The 18,096-nt window shown below is 41.7% G+C and overlaps 1 protein-coding gene across 1 annotated transcript in view; it reads right to left on the bottom strand.

Moving 5' to 3' along the window:
- The window catches only part of PCNX2 (pecanex 2), a 3,673,975-nt gene that overhangs the window by 1,259,927 nt on the left and 2,395,952 nt on the right, over positions 1 to 18,096 (bottom strand). Inside the window, exon 22 of the mRNA XM_063443387.1 lies at positions 11,866 to 12,084. Within this exon, the coding sequence (XP_063299457.1) occupies positions 11,866 to 12,084 (219 nt within the window). The remainder of the gene's footprint in view (positions 1 to 11,865; positions 12,085 to 18,096) is intronic.

Here is an 18,096-nt window from a genome sequence, read left to right as displayed (position 1 = left end):
TACGGTGGAGCTTGGCCCTACAGACCTACGACTTCATCATAGACCCAGTAAGCAAAACGGGAATGCCGACGGGTTGTCCAGACAGACAGCCTTAGATAAGTAATCCGTGAGAACACCCCCGGACAACCCCAAGTCGATCTGTTGGGATCAGACTGTGTATGCTGGCTTGCGGTTGAGGGGGAGCTGTGTGGTGGGACCGCTGCCTGTCCATGAATTGCCTTTCGGATATTATGTATGTTTTCCCCATCCCTTTGTATAATGTGCCCGCTCCCCGTTCGGGAGTGCCTTCATGAAGGGAATTTATTTGCCTCCCGAATGAGGACCAGCCTGATACCTCATTTAGAATGTTAGTTTAGAACCTTCACGCCTTGCAACATAAGTGTCAAATCCACAAACTGCAAAGGGAAACAATTAATGAGTGCTTCCCTGGGTGGCCGCCATTTTACAGGCGAATGCCACCAAGGGGAGCATTCTTGGATTGATTCCCACGTCATTCATTTCCTGAACAAGGGCCTCCCCAGTGTTTCATTAAAACGTTAATGCCAATTAATCAGTGTTCCCACTCGCAACCTAGGTGTGCAACCGCAAGGAAAGTAATGAGTGCTTCTCCGGGTGGCCACCATTTGTACAGACGAACGCCGACCAAGGGGAGCATTCATGCCCTGAAAAGAGACACTTCCCTTTCTGGGTTTCACACCAGGACCTCTCGAACAAAGACTAGTGCGCGAGGGCCCGAGGCGAGGGTCCCTGAGATTGGTGTGGGCACCTCTGGGACACTTGCGAGTTTGGCGGGCTCTCATGAGCCCAAGGGACAAAGAGACTAGCTATTTTCCCAGGGGCGGGCTTTGCAGTGCCTGGGAGACAAAGGAACAATCTTTTTTCCCGCGCCTGGTGGTTGATGTGGTGTCTACACAGGTCCGTATTCCGCAGCATGTCGGAGGCAAGCGGCCCGTTCATGGTGGATCTCTTTGTCTCTCGGACAAACCATCACATTCCGAGGTACTTCAGTTGGCTTCCGGATCTGGAGTGTGCAGAGGTTGGACAATTTCCTCCAAGATTGGTCTCCTCAAGGAGCCTATGCCTTTCTTCCATTCGCTATGATTTCCAGGGCTCTCTTACAGCTGAGACTCAGCGCTCTTCCTTGGTTCTACTGACTCCACTTTGGCGAGACGAGGCTTGGTGTCAGAACTTGGTGTCAGAAACGGCTTCTCGCTATTCCGACACTTCCGGGTTGATAGAACAACAACACGCCTCCCTTCTCTGACGCGGCTTCCTCATGCTACATAGGGGAACCGTGCCAGTTTCAAAGTGCTTGGTTGTTTTGAAGCTTCCTCGATCTTCTGACCGGCTACAAACAATTCTCTCGCTAAACTTCTCTACACGTGTACCGAACCTGGACTGTTAAACCACTGATCTCCATTCTCCTTCCCTTGACCTCGGACTACCTGTGATATTGTTCCTACTTCCTCTAGTCAGAGTACATTACTGGAAACCTTCCAAGGAAATGGCAAGTTATATAAATTGTATTGTATCATTCTTCTGGCATTTCAATACTATTGCAAATCTATTTCCTCGCCTCCTGAGTTCAACTAATGAAATATCTCATCTTTGATATTCCATCTATAAACTGGTCTACGCTTACCTAAACCATCTGCAGCAACCACTCTGCTTAATTGTTCCAACTTCCACCTTCAAATCGTATTTCTTAAAGCTACAGGAACTCTTCTCAACAATCCACCTTTAAATCAAAGTCCTTTATTAGGAATTGTTCTATTTAAATTCTAATTCTTATTCTGATCATCTTCTAAGGTTTGTCCTATTAACAATTTCTGCAATTGAGTTCCACTCTAAATCCATAGGTAGCATACCCCTTGGTTCCCCAAACTTCTGGAGCTGTCCTGTCATGATCCTCTTCTATTCCCGCCACCCCACAATCTCCTTTTGGCTGTATGAGGCAATCTGCATCATCTAGCAATGGACAGCCACCTCTTCTTGGTTGCCTGGACTCTTTCAGGGAAGCCTGGAATGTGAGCAACTTATCACAAACAACTAAGGACCTCCTCTGGGATTCCTGGACCCCAGGAACTAGAAGATGTTACTTGTCTGCTTGGACCACCTGGTGTTGTTGGTGCATGGAACGGGATACCAATCCCTTTAATGCCCCTGTTTCTGTCATTCTAAATTTATTTTCTCATTTGTTTGAGCATGGAAAATCCTATCGTTCTATTAATGTGGTCCACTCACCTAGCTCGGTGGCACACGTTCATCATGAGGGTTTCTCAGTTGGTCAAGATCCCTTGATGTGTAGGCTTCTCAGAGGCATCAAGCTATCTCACCCTCCAACACCTAAGTACCCAACTTTGGGACGTGAATTTGGTGCTTCGTTTTTTCATTGACTGGCCGGGTAACTGGGATCTCTCTGTCAACAATCGGCCAAATTTGCTCTCCTCCTGTGCCGTGTTTCGTTCCGTCTGGTTTCTAATGTGTGGGCGTTTAATGTCGAAGTTTTTTCGTTTTCCCCGAGGGTGTTATTTTCTCTGTATCCAGATGGACCAAGTTGGACTCGCCAGCTATCTTTTATCCATATTTCCATGATGCTCCTAAGTTATGCATAGTCTTGCTATGTCACATTCACTGCTCCCCTCCGCACTACCCTGTTGGGCCAACTCCACTACCTTGGCACGCTGGATCAGATGTCTGTTGTCCCTGGCAGATGTTTATTCCTGGGGCGCATTTAGTGAGAGGGTCTGCGGCTGTCACATACTGTTCTGTTCTGTGGAGATGTCTGGCCTTGGCTTCTGGTATACAGTACTGTGAAGAAATTACCCTTTTATTCGTTATTTCTTAATTTTCCCTTCGGTAGATGGAACTACCGATCAAAGACCACCCCCTGGCTCATTTAACTTCAAAGCCTGTGTCAATTAAACCCTCTACGTGTGCTGCCAGCGTTTCTACTACCGAACACCGCGTGGCTGAGAAAACCGCGGCCATCTTTTTTCAGACGAACAAAGGCAGCGGGACTTGGTCGTCGAGTGTCTGGAACTAAAATCGGACACTCGACTTCCCGAACACCGGTCTCAAACACACGAACGCTGGATCTATATGTACCGATTAGCTAGAAGAGCGCTATTTGGTAAGGTTGTGCATATGAATGAGGGGAACAATCGCTACTAGGAGCAAGGGGAATCCATTCGGTACTTTTATTCATTTTTCTCCCTTTACTGAATTGACCGGCAAAACCACCCAAACTTCAGGAACTATTTTGAGCAGCCCACCCACGGTGAACCGGTCATAGAGGACTTCAATAGTTTTTGAGAACCCCTGAACCGATCTGGGTGAAATTTGAATATGTTGGTCACCCAGATCGGGGCTATCAGGGGACATATTTGTGGGGATACCTCATGTATAAAGGGGTGTTCCAGATATTGGGGAAAATAGTGATTTTTCTGCCTGGAGATAATCAAGTTATTACTTTATCAGACTTGATTATCTCCATGGCTAGGGGAGGGAATTATGTTTGTGATGGGTGTGTTTTATGCTTTTACTGTATGTGATTGGTTATATTTTGTCCCTCCCTGTGGGATGTCCCCTTGCATGGGGACTTGCATAAAAGTCGGTGTGTGGTAATTAAAGACCGTTCATTTTGAACCCTTCTTCTTGACTTCGGCTGATGTTTGGGGATTCGTATGCTTTACTAAGGGAATTATCTTGTAAAGCTATTTGTATTTCATATGGATTTAGTCTATTTCAACTACCGAACGGAGAGCTAAATACACTAGGCTCTGGCGGTTCGGGAGGAAACTACCGAAGGAGGTTTAAATACACTTGATTTCCTTACATAGAAACATAGAATGTCACGGCAGATAAGAACCATTCGGCCCATCTAGTCTGCCCAATTTTCTAAATACTTTCATTAGTCTCTGGCCTTATCTTATAGTTAGGATATGCCTATCCCACGCATGCTTAAACTCCTTTACTGTGTTAACCTCTACCACTTCAGCTGGAAGGCTATTCCATGCATCCACTACCCTCTCAGTAAAGTAATACTTCCTGATATTATTTTTTAACCTTTGTCCCTCTAATTTAAAACTATGTCCTCTTGTTGTGGTAGTTTTTCTTCTTTTAAATATAGTCTCCTCCTTTACTGTGTTGATTCCCTTTATGTATTTAAAAGTACTCTTTTTACAATTCTTGTTTTGTTTTTCTTGGTTTTTCTGGTTTTCAATTCTATGTCTGGTTTTCTTTATGCTGGGTTTTCTGGGTTCTTTCCTTTATTCTGTTCCTGGAATTCCCAGTCTCTTGGATTCTGATAGTCCATTTCCACGCGGAGACTCCCATCATCATCAGGCACTCCGGGGTCCCGGTCTCCGTAACGCCACTCATGACAGCGGCATCCGGAGCCCTGATTGCAGGAGCTTCACTACAGGATATTCTACGTTCTGCGGATTGGTCTCGAGAATGCACACTCCGTCAGTTTTATTTACGTTCTTTCACACATGCATAGTTTGCTTTGCTGACTGAGCATAAAAACAGCAAATATAAAGCCTCCTGTCATGTGATAGAATTGTAGATTATGTAGATTATGATAGCTTAAGTGTACCTACAGGGAGTGCAGAATTATTAGGCAAATGAGTATTTTGACCACATCATCCTCTTTATGCATGTTGTCTTACTCCAAGCTGTATAGGCTTGAAAGCCTACTACCAATTAAGCATATTAGGTGATGTGCATCTCTGTAATGAGAAGGGGTGTGGTCTAATGGCATCAACACCCTATATCAGGTGTGCATAATTATTAGGCAACTTCCTTTCCTTTGGCAAAATGGGTCAAAAGAAGGACTTGACAGGCTCAGAAAAGTCAAAAATAGTGAGATATCTTGCAGAGGGATGCAGCACTCTTAAAATTGCAAAGCTTCTGAAGCGTGATCATCGAACAATCAAGCGTTTCATTCAAAATAGTCAACAGGGTCGCAAGAAGCGTGTGGAGAAACCAAGGCGCAAAATAACTGCCCATGAACTGAGAAAAGTCAAGCGTGCAGCTGCCAAGATGCCACTTGCCACCAGTTTGGCCATATTTCAGAGCTGCAACATCACTGGAGTGCCCAAAAGCACAAGGTGTGCAATACTCAGAGACATGGCCAAGGTAAGAAAGGCTGAAAGACGACCACCACTGAACAAGACACACAAGCTGAAACGTCAAGACTGGGCCAAGAAATATCTCAAGACTGATTTTTCTAAGGTTTTATGGACTGATGAAATGAGAGTGAGTCTTGATGGGCCAGATGGATGGATTGGTAAAGGGTAGAGAGCTCCAGTCCGGCTCAGACGCCAGCAAGGTGGAGGTGGAGTACTGGTTTGGGCTGGTATCATCAAAGATGAGCTTGTGGGGCCTTTTTGGGTTGAGGATGGAGTCAAGCTCAACTCCCAGTCCTACTGCCAGTTTCTGGAAGACACCTTCTTCAAGCAGTGGTACAGGAAGAAGTCTGCATCCTTCAAGAAAAACATGATTTTCATGCAGGACAATGCTCCATCACACGCGTCCAAGTACTCCACAGCGTGGCTGGCAAGAAAATCTAATGACATGGCCTCCTTGTTCACCTGACCTGTGGTCCATCATCAAATGTGAGATTTACAAGGAGGGAAAACAGTACACCTCTCTGAACAGTGTCTGGGAGGCTGTGGTTGCTGCTGCACGCAATGTTGATGGTGAACAGATCAAAACACTGACAGAATCCATGGATGGCAGGCTTTTGAGTGTCCTTGCAAAGAAAGGTGGCTATATTGGTCACTGATTTGTTTTTATGTTTTTGAATGTCAGAAATGTATATTTGTAAATGTTGAGATGTTATATTGGTTTCACTGGTAAAAATAAATAATTGAAATGGGTATATATTTGTTTTTTGTTATGTTGCCTAATAATTATGCACAGTAATAGTCACCTGCACACACAGATATCCCCCTAAAATAGCTATAACTAAAACCAAACTAAAAACTACTTCCAAAAATATTCAGCTTTGATATTAATTTCAGTTTTTATTTTTTATTTTTTTGGGTTCATTGAGAACATGGTTGTTGTTCAATAATAAAATTAATCCTTTATAAAATACAGGAGAGCGCACCTTTTAAAAAGTAAATATAAACAAGATACAAATAGTAAATAATAAAAATTGTTGTAGTGTAAAAATTAGCAGCTAGACATAAAGCAAAACTCCTTAATGATCATGCCCTAGTATATGAAAATAAAAAATGTCAGCGCTATATATGGTAGCCTATACAGTGAGGCAACCCATAAAAATTTGCAAAAAAAAAATCAAACAAAACTCTGTGAGTTTAGTAATAAATAGATATAAACACTTTAATCCCACAGTAGTTTAGATTTATGCACAAAAAATATATAGTAAAAACTTGCTTAAGAGTCCATATAGTCTTATAAGAGAGTCTTGAAGGGGTTAATCCTGTGTTGAAATGGGAGATACACTGTAGCTTTTACCTTCAAGAGATACAAAAGAAAACTTTCATAGTGTAAAACCGTTTTAATAAATCACAAGATACCCTTCCCCCCAAATAGGAACCCTTACTTGAGCAAGTTGTGATATTTGTTTCCAAGATATCACGAAATACACATTTGTAAAATCAGAGGCTGTATAGCCGTTTACCGTCTGAATTGTTAAGCAATGACAGGATCCTGTTTATCCTCTACATTGAATATGTTTAAGACTATTAGTCGATCAGCAGTTGATTATTAGCTGATCAAAAGATAATGTATTTAAAGATGCTGTTCTTATCCGATACACTATCTTGAAAAAGCCCGGCGTAGAGGGCGAAACGTGTTGAAGTGACATCGGGTGCAGAGGTCTGATGCTCATAGCCGGCTTACAATCGTCCACACACTGATGCTCCCATGCTGCAGGAGAGAACCCACCGTATCAGCGCTGAGATCGGGCGGGAATTTTGAAACTGCTGAGAGCAGCGGACGGTAAACGGCTACACAGCCTCTGATTTTACAAATGTGTATTTCGTGATATCTTGGAGACAAATATCACAACTTGCTCAAGTAAGGGTTCCTATTTGGGGGGAAGGGTATCTTGTGATTTATTAAAACGGTTTTACACTATGAAAGTTTTCTTTTGTATCTCTTGAAGGTAAAAGCTACAGTGTATCTCCCATTTCAACACAGGATTAACCCCTTCAAGACTCTCTTATAAGACTATATGGACTCTTAAGCAAGTTTTTACTATATATTTTTTGTGCATAAATCTAAACTACTGTGGGATTTAAGTGTTTATATCTATTTATTACTAAACTCACAGAGTTTTGTTTGATTTTTTTTTGCACATTTTTATAGGTTGCCTCACTGTATAGGCTACCATATATAGCGCTGACATTTTTTATTTTCAATAAAATTAATCCTCAAAAATACAACTTGCCTAATAATTCTGCACTCCCTGTATAATCTGAATTGTATTAATGACAGGAGGGGAATATTTCCCTCCTTTTTTTAGCGCAGTATGTATCCTAGAAAGCTGAGGTGGGGATTTGTTACTGTATGCTCTCACCATTCATTGTTGTTTGCTAATTTTTCTTACATAATTTTCTATTGATTTGAAATGGGGTTTTTCAGAGTACATTTCCTCAATTTATCAGTTGTTTCAATTCAGTTGTTTCTTATTTCAGTTTAACCCCTTAAGGACCAAACTTCTGGAATAAAAGGGAATCATGACGTGTCACACACGTCGTGTGTCCTTAAGGGGTTAAAGTCTGCCTATGGTGCCAATTTTGATGGACACCTACTTTTGAAGGGGATCGCCTTGATTCTGTGCTGTCCTGTTTTTTATTCCTGCCATTTTCCAAGTTCTTCATTGTTCCTGTTACCTCTTTTGGTCACAGCTTGAAAGAAGAAGTGTTAGAAGGGGAAACTTATTGTTTCTGTTTGTTTCTGATTGGTTGATTTATCTCCATGTAAGTGCTGCTGAGAGTTGTAGTAAAGAGAGACTTAAGCAAATACCCACCTCCTGTCATTAATAAAATTTAAGATTATAGGTACACAAACTAGCATAATCTACAATTTTTCCTCTTATAAATCAATGGTAAGACCACATCTTAAATATGCTGAGCAATTTTGGGCATCTGTTCTGAAGAAGTATATTATGCAGGGCTCAAGTCCAGAAGGAATGCATAGGAACATTGTTCCTGTTGGGGGAAAAGTAGGTAGTCACAAACATCTCCCTCACTGGCTTAGTAAACATTAATGTTAAGCGGGGGTCGGGTGACCATAATGCAGAGGGAGAGCATAGCCTGAAAGTCTATGCCTGTAGCACCTACTATAATATCTATTGCAAGTTCTGGCACCTATAGTGTCAGAGTACTGCTATGGTAAACTGCAGCAATGCTCTGACATTGAGTGTAAGTGCCAGGGATCCAAGAGGAATCTCTCTCATCTCGTGACCTGCCCGGTACTCAGTGAATAAGCCGCATGCTGGACAACCAGGGAACTGAATGCCACCCTTCCCTTTAAGGTAAGAACAGGGAGGTGGGAATACTTATAATAAAAATATTATAGCCCCTCCCTATCCCACTCTCTACACTCACACAGTGCACTCCCCCACACACAGTGTAACAGAGCTCCCTGTACCCCGACTGGGTACCTTCGCCAAAGGACCACTTCCTAGCTGGAACAGGGGACTCCCCTCTGCTTAGGAGATAATTGAGTTATTTACTGTATCAACTCAATTATCTCCAAATGAAAAAGACAACTTTTTACCCATTTTTGAAAACACCCCAAAAACATATGGGAACCTCATAAAAACATATATCCCCTTATAGCCCCGATCTGGGATGCAAAAATCACTCAGATCGGTTCAGGGGTTCAGGAATTTCCTGGAAGTCATAGTTTTGACCGTCCGCAAGCATGGCCCCATGCCCAAAACAGTTCCAGGGGGAATCAGTGCTAACAGTCGGTCAAGTTCGGTAGTCTTTTACAGGTTTCCCTGCAGGGCCCATAGTCTGTGTGCAGGAGGCTGGCAAGCAGGCCCCCGTAGGAGCTCGTGCAAACTCACGTGGTGAGTTATATATAATTATATTATATATATTTATATATAGAAAAAAAAATTGAGGTTGGAATTTTGGTTTAGTTTCCACATTTTTTCCCCCAGGACTTGACCCCTGATATTATGGCACAGATGATTTTGCAGGGATACAAATTTTATTATGTGTTGTAACAGGTTCTTGATGCAAAAAGTGATCAACAAGCACAACATTAAAAACTGACAGGTGAAGTGAGTAACATCGATTATATTATTAGAATGGCACCAGTCAGTAGGTGGGATATATCAATTCTTTGATTTCATGCGTTAGAAGCAGGGGAAATGAGCAAAAAAATCTGATGAATAGATGACATCTCCAAAACGGCAAGTTCAGAACATCCCCAAAATGGCAAGTCTTGTGGTGTGATCTTGGTATGCAGTAGTTAGTACCTACCAAAAGTGATGCAAGGAAGGAAAACCAGTTAACGTGTGTCAGGGTCATGGGCATCCCAGGCTCATTGATGCATTTGGGGGGCAAAAGGCCAACCTCACAGAAAAATTACTGTAGCTCAAATTGCTGAAAAACAGTGCTGGCCATGAAAAAAAGTGTAAGAACAAACGGTGCATCTCAGTCTGGTACATATGGAGGTGTGTAGCCATGAACCAAAAGATTACCCATGATGACCCTTGTCCATTGATGAAAGCACATTTAATTGGGACGTGAGATTGAGAACTGGACCAGAGGGCAATGGAGGAAGGTTAATTAACAACAACAAAAAATACATTTAAAAAAAAAACGTATTTGTTAGGTGCTAAAAAAGAAAAATAATTATTAAATTACTAGTAAGTAGTCAATTATTACTGTGAGCTGCTACCACACTGATATGTTTAATCCCTAAAAACACACAAAACCAACAAAAACATGCAGTGGGCTATATTCTTTTACAAACAATCTGTGCAATAAAATGTGGCTAATATGATAACATTGCAACTACACTTATGGTAGTACTATATTAATATGTATATCTTTAAATTATAAAATAAAAATAATACTACAAAAATAGTGTAGTATTATAAGTACTATATAAACTAGCTTAAGTTGTTTAAGCCTCTCCCATCAGATTAATCAAATCTTTCTCACCACTTTGTTTCTTCCTATAATGGTGTCTCAGAAGAAGAGGAATTATTAGGGATGTGCATGGGTAAAAATATCTGGTTCGGTATTTCGGTTCGGCACTTTGGCTATTCGGGACTTCAGCAATACTACCCCTAACCACCACAACCACTTACACATCTAGGGTTAGGTATTGATTGCTCTCATTATTCATGTAATTTTCCCTCCCTCTATTGTTTTGCCAGTTTTCAGAAATCCGAAGCACTTTTGCACTGCCGGAATTAGGTTCGGCACTTCTGAAATTTGGCAATTCGGACATTCAGAAACATCCGAATTGTGTCCAAATTTACATTTTGAACGAAATGAATTGCTCATGTCTTGAAGACAGTGTAATATTGGACGTACAAGGATTCAAATGTTAGGTTTATATTGTACTCACAAAGGTAGAGCCTTTTCAAAGTGCTTAATAGGATGACCAAATGTTAAAATATAAATTACACTTTATTTGAGACATCTATTAAAAACAAATATAAAATCATTAAAAAATGTGTTTGGCTTATCCAGCTTCTTCAGTCTGGTAGTAGTAATCCTTGTACATCATCATTCATTTATAACTCTTTTGATTGCTAAAGGCTGTGGTTGTGTATGTTCCACTGCCACTAGCTTTGGAAATACGTTGCGTTCCTAGCCCCTATTTTGCTAGTGATCCAAGACTTAACATCATATCCTGCATGTGTTCCATTGCCTCCTATTGTGCGTTCCATAATCTGGATGCGGCATATTATTCATGTATTCCATAGCATGCGCTTCAATCACTGATTCTCAAGCATACTCATTTCCTTGTTATTATTGCTTATGATCAGTTGAACCTAATCAAACTTAATACATTATTAATGAAATGCGTAATTTATATATGTACAAGCTTAATTAATATAGTTAATTAAGATCAATATCATCCATCAATTCTATATCTATAAGTTATATACATAAGTTCTGTAAATCTATGTTCCTAGAGATTCTATCAACAGAATACATTAAATACAATTCTTTAAACTATATTGCTCTATTTTCATTAAAAAAAAAGTTAAACATTAATCCATACTATACAGAAAAATATCCTGTGCTCAGAATTCCACTAACCTGTTGCAGTTTTTTTTAGAAACTGCAATGATTACATTGCAAGACTAAGACTTCATCTAGTGGCTGTCCAATTATACGTTTTGTTTTGAAAGATGTGATATTCATATTAGTGTTGTTATAATTTTATTTGTTATATTGTGCACATTTTATTGAACAGATTGATTGTAAAGGAATATAATGCTCAACTGAATATTTTTTGGGTAATGGAGAAGGTTGCCTGGTTTGAAGAATCACATTTTCTTTCAGATCAGGTGAATGGCAGGGTCCCTTAGAATTTATTTTCCCTTCCCTCCCTGTCCCTTAGTTTTGCCTCCCCTCCCTGGTGTGCGCTTTTGTAGCGTGGTCAAGTGGAGTGGATCACAGTACAGGAGCTTCAGTTTCTTGTAACCAGCTGGACCGACAGGAAGTGCTCTCACAGTGAGCTAATCCTTTCAGTCAGGCTGGGTACAGGAAACAAAAGCTCCTGTAGAGCGGTCCGCTCCGCTCGACCACGCTACACTAAGTGACAGGTAGAAGGGAGTGCTGTGCCGCCTTATGGACGCGCCGGCCCTGAAGACGATACTATCTATATATGTTTTTCTCTTCTTACCTCTAAATTCAAGTCCTCTAATTTGGAAAGTAACACGCCCATTTCCAACTTCAATCAGGTGAACAAATGCACTTAAATATTCAGATGCTAATATGAAGCAATCACCAGAAATATAATTTCCCCATCGTCCTAGAGTTAAGTCTCCACTCAAAGACTGTTGAAGGGATCTTGTAAGATGTTCATAAAAGATTGAATTCATGTTGTTTACACTGTCAGTCCCTAAAAAGAAAAATCAATTAGTAATGAGCTAAATAAAGGTGTACCCTAAGCACCATAACAACACCTCATTTTAATGCTATAGTGCGATGATTCTATATGCATCGAATTTAACAAAAAAAGGGATCCTTGGAATGACACCTCCAAACTATAACAATAATGAGCTCTAGGACTTACGGTACTTGCTTCTGTCTCTTTAACATTGTTACAGTGTCACATTTGTTGTTTCCCCCTCACCCTAATTCCTCATTTCCTGGGAAAAGAAGGTGACAACTAATTAAGCATGTAAGGGTTTTAGGACATGTGTGGGTAGCTGTCTATGTTATGTGAATATACCAGAGTGTGCACACATATACAGTAGAATAGGATAGGCTCAACACTTGAACATCACAATGAAATATGGTATAACAAAAAAAGGCTATAAGTGGAGCTCTAAAATACCTGGACAGATTAATAAGCTGGTAATAATGTTTTACAGAAATCCGTGGACAATATATAACACATTCATAGTGCAGATGGTATATACACACAAAAATGAATATAGGTATGATAATTCACAACTCACAAGCAAAGAGCCAAATGGTCACCTGGCTCTAGTGTGTACCACTTTGGGATCTTTCAGGGGAGATCCACCGCCCTCTCTTATTTCCTTCTGGTCTCCTCCACATCCCTGGTTAGTTAAACACAACCCAGTACTTGATTGGGGTTGTACTTGATTGGGGTTGTTTATTCATACTCTCCTGGGGGGAATCCTGTCAACAAAACTTCATGGCCCATGTACGTCCCGTTTGTTTACTCAACGTGCCCACGGCTAAACCACTTTCTGTTTCTGTCCCTTCTGTGTATGCTGACCTTGCATTGGTTTTCGAAAACAGGGAGGCAGATAAGCTACCCCCACACCGTGAGTATGACTGTGCCATAAACCTATTACCGGGTACTATGCCTCCTAGGGTCTACCCTCTTTCTGAGAAAGAAAACCAGGTCATGGAGGAGTACATACGGGAAGCCTTAAGTAAAGGTTTTATTAGAAGGTCCTCCTCTCCTGCTGGTGCTGGTTTATTTTTTGTGGCTAAGAAGGAGGGCGATTTGAGACCGTGTATAAACTACAGAGCTCTAAACAATATAACGATTAAAAATGCCTATCCGATCCCTCTCATTACTGAGTTGTTTGATCGTGTCAAAGGTTCTAAATACTTTACAAAACTAGACCTCATGGGGGGCTTATAACCTTGTTCGTATCAAGGAGAACGATGAATGGAAAACAGCGTTCAATACACGTAGTGGGCATTACGAGTATCTAGTCATGCCTTTTGGATTGTGTAATGCTCCTGTCGTATTTCAGGATCTCATAAACAATGTCCTTAGAGATCTACTGCATGTCTTTGCCGTAGTCTACCTTGATGACATGCTTGTATATTCTCCGGATTTGAAGAAACATCATACTCATGTTAGGATGGTGCTTAAGAGGTTGTTGCAGAACGGTCTTTATTGTAAATTAGAAAAATGCTTATTCGACCAAACTTCTGTACAATTCCTGGGTTATGTTATTTCTGAACAAGGATTCAGCATGGATCCTTCTAAATTGGAAGCTATACTGTCCTGGCCCCTTCCCCAAGGACTTAAGGCAATACAGCGATTTATAGGGTTTGCCAATTATTATAAAAAGTTTATTAAAAACTTCATCCATTATTTCCCCTATCACTAAACTAACTAAAAAAGGTTTACACCCCAGCCTTCAAGACTCTAAAAAAGGCATTTGCCACGGCCCCTGTGTTACACCATCCTGATCCTTCCCTTCCCTTTGTACTGGAAGTAGACGCCTCTGAATCAGGTATAGGAGCAGTGATGTCACAAAGACAATCGTATGACGAACCCCTCCTTCCCTGTGGTTACTTTTCTAAACGTTTGTCAGAGTCTGAAAAGAATTACAACGTCGGGAACAGGGAATTATTAGCTATTGTGATGGCATTTAAAGAATGGAGGTACTTGTTAGAAGGAGCTAGACATAAAATTCTGGTTATAACCGATCATAAAAATCTATCCTATATCGCAGACGCTAAAAGGTTATCCTCTCGACAAGCTAGATGGTCTTTATTTCTCTCACGTTTTCAGTATATAATCACATACAGGCCTGGATATCAAAATGTTAAGGCTGATGCTATCTCCCGCCAGTACGAACCTGTAGATTCTATTACTTCCACTCCTGAGCCCATTGTACCCACATCTAATATAATAGCTACTACTTGTTTGGTTATTTCGTTTCTTTTTCTTGATGGTATCAAGTCATACCAATCCCAAGCACCCCCTGAGACTCCGATTGGTAAGCTATACGTGAAAGTAAAAGACAGAAAGAAGTTATTAACTTTATTTCACACAGCCAAAACGGCTGGTCATCCAGGGGTTACTAAGACTTACAAGGGTCTCCTCCAACAGTTTTGGTGGTCCTCACTCAAAAAAGACGTGGTAGATTATGTGCAGGCTTGCCGTGTCTGCACACAGTGTAAGTCCCCTAATGTTAAACCCCTGGGACTCCTTATGCCCTTATCTGTACCCAAGAAACCGTGGACACACTTATCCATGGACTTTATTGTGGATCTTCCTTCATCTGATGGACAGACAGTAATTTTGACTGTAACGGATAGATTCTCCAAAATGGCGCACTTCATTCCGCTTAAGAAGCTACCTTCTGCGGTTCAGTTGGCTCAGGTGTTTGCCAAATAGGTGTTCCGCTTGCATGGTATACCACAAGACATTGTATCTGACAGGGGCCCTCGGTTTGTCTCTCGGTTTTGGAGGGGCTTTTGTGCTGAGATGGGGGTCTCCTTATCGTTTACTTCCTCCTATCATCCGCAATCTAATAGAGCTGCCGAACGAGCAAATCAGTCTGTAGAGTTGTATTTACGCTGTTTCACGAATGCACACCAGGACAACTGGTCCCATCTCCTTCCCTGGGCTGAATTTGCCAGGAACGCTGTGTCTCATTCTTCTACTGGCGTAAGTCCTTTTATGGTGGCTTATGGGTTCCAACCCGCTGTCCTTCCCGGTCTGTTCTCCGACAAGGGAATGCCTGCTTTGGACGAGCACCTCGCCTCCTTACCGAAGATGTGGGATCAGGTCCATACTGCTGCTCAAAAGAGATTTGCTGATCGTCGTAGGTGTGCAGCTCCTTCTTATGCTCCGGGTGATAGGGTTTGGTTGTCCTCTAAGAATCTCCACCTTAGGGTTCCCTCGATGAAGTTCGCGCCCAGGTTCCTTGGTCCTTATAAGGTGTTACGTAGGGTGAATCCTGTGTCCTACTCCCTGGCCTTGCCTCCTTCCATGCGTATACCCAACACCTTTCACACCTCCCTTTTGAAGCCCTTGCTCTGTAATTGGTTCTCTGGGTCTCTCAGGCGTTCCGATGCCCTCCGCACGGTCTCTAGTGACGTATATGAGGTGGCTGCTCTCCTTGATTCTCGTTTCTCTCGAGGTCGGTTGCAGTACCTGGTTGATTGGAAGGTCCTGAGGAGCGGTCCTGAGGAGCGGTCGTGGGTTTCTGTCTGACGTGGACGCACCCTCTTTGATCCGCTCCTTTCATGCGCGGTTTCCTTTGAAGCCTTCGGCTTCCTGCCCTCTGGGCGGTCCGAGGGGGGGGGTTATGTCAGGGCTCCGCGGGCAGCGGTGAGGGGAGGCTGCAATCCACTCGCAGCACTCACCCTCGGTCCTTCGCTGCCCGCGGTCCCCCCTCCTCTTACCGGTCGGCGAGCGGCGTCTTCTCTCCTTGACACGCCGCTCGCGTCCTCTTCTCCTCCTCCCAGCAGCAGCATGTATAGCGCTGCACGCTGGGAGCCAGCACTGATATCAGTACGCCGGGGTCGCTCACGTGACCCGGCGTTAAAGCGACAGTGCAACAATCACAGTGGGGGGTATAGATATCCCCCATGTGTGTTTGTTAATTCTGATTGGAAGTTATCCAATCAGAATTAAGGCAAGGATATATATACTTACCTTTCCTGTCTCTCAGTGCCCTGTTGTGGTCTTTGCTTTATAGAATTGATTCTGAACGTGTGCTTTCTGGTTATGTACTCTCTGGCTTGTTATACTGACTTTGTGACTTTCTCCTACCCTGTGACCTCGGCTTGTTTCTCGTTATTCTGTTTTCTGGTTCCCCTTACTCGGCTTGTCTCCTGACTATTCTGTGTGTGCTTAGCCCGGCCACTCTAAGGACCGGTACTGCACACTTTCTGTGTGTGTGTCTGTGTGTTTGTTAGCGTGTTGGGTTCCCCGAATCGTGACACCAAGTGATCCTATGTAGGGGGGGCAGTTCTGCTTTGTGTCAGTGTGTATTTTCAAAATTTCATCCATATACACTCTTTCAGAAATAGGTTTGAAATATTACAGTAAATTAAATAATTATACATAATTTTAATAAAACCATATTTCATACAATTAAACATTAACTACAGTCATAAAGAAAAACAGAAATGTCATACATTATCCTTTTACTTACATTCCCACATAAAGCTACTACCTAAGAGTGGTTATCAATAGAGGGCGGGAGAGGGGTTTTGAGTTTTACAACTTAGATATCTATTCCAAGGGGCCCAAATTTCATCATATTTCTCTCTGGATATCTTGTTTATTGCTATCCCTGCTACCATCCTGCATTGATAATCCACTTGTATACAAATATCTTGCCAGATTAACGGACCCATATTTCTCCAATTTCTAGCCATAACTATTTTAATTGCCATAAAAATGTGAATCATAAGGATTTTTAATTTTATATTAACTTTTGGCAAGTCTAAGTTAAACAGGAACAGTTTGAACCTTCAAAATAAAATCAGATAAAGTTATTTTCATAGGTTTCAACTCCTCACAGTCCCACCAAATGTGGGAGAATGAGCCTAGCTCTCTGCCGCATCTCCAACAATCTGGTAGAAGTGTGGGTTGAAATCTATGAAGGCGAGTAGGCACGAGGTACCAACGATATACAAGTTTAAAGTACACTTCCCGTATATTCACCCCATGTATATATCTTTTTACTGATTGTAAACCCAAAATCCAATCGTCAATCGGGGATGAAAAATTTAGTTCTTGTTCTCATTTATTCATTGCTAACGCTTTATCTATTTGCCTTTGTATTCTTATAAATTGGTTAAATCTGGATTCAATTGGTTTTTTTTGTAATGGGATGCTATAAACTGGTCAATTGGAGAGGTTTCCGAAAAAGTTTTTCCCATAGTAAAAGATTGTATTCTTAAATAATTAAATATTTCCTTCGAGGGGAGGTTATATTTAAACTGTAACATTGGAAATGACAATATTTTGCTATCGTTTAAAAGTTCCGCAATTTTTACAATTCCACACTTTTCCCATTCCTGAATATTTATGTCTTTTATATAGAGTTTTAAACATGTTAATGGGGCATGTCTTGATATATAATTAGTTCCGTATTTTTTCTTTAAGTATTTTACTATATAGATCATTGTGTTATTCATCGGATTGCTAGACCTGTTTTTTACAAATTCACCGTCACACCACAAGAGATTTTTTCTTTTTTCAGTTTATTAGCATACCTGGGTACAAGCCCTCGATGGGGCTGGCACCACCACCTGACCACATTTCCTCGTTTCTTCCACTCATACCGCTTTTTCCATCTTTGAAGGGGTTTGGCGAAACAAGGAAATAGTCCTCTACTCGTAACAGGGATTAAACTGATAAGAATAGTACTACTTAACACACCTTATAATAAGGCAGAGAGAGGAGTCTGAAGAAGAGGAGTCAGAGGAGGAAGGTAGCTTTGAGGAGGTGGAAGACCAAACACAGCAGGCGCCCCAGGGGGCTTGTTGTCACCTTTCGGGGACCCTTGGTGTTGTACATGCTGAATGGAGGAAGAGACCTTCAATGACATCAGTGAGGACAAGGAACGGACATGGTTAGCTTGGTATCCAACCTTGTGCAAATGGGGAGTTTGCGTTTGTGCAAATGGACTGTTTGCGGTTGTTTGCGGTGCGTTAAACGGGGAGTTTGATC

This window comes from Pelobates fuscus, chromosome 2 (assembly GCF_036172605.1).
Source record: "Pelobates fuscus isolate aPelFus1 chromosome 2, aPelFus1.pri, whole genome shotgun sequence".
NCBI lineage: Eukaryota > Metazoa > Chordata > Amphibia > Anura > Pelobatidae > Pelobates > Pelobates fuscus.
The sequence above is the reverse complement of the archived record's forward strand: the minus strand, read 5'-3'. Positions and strand labels throughout refer to the sequence as shown.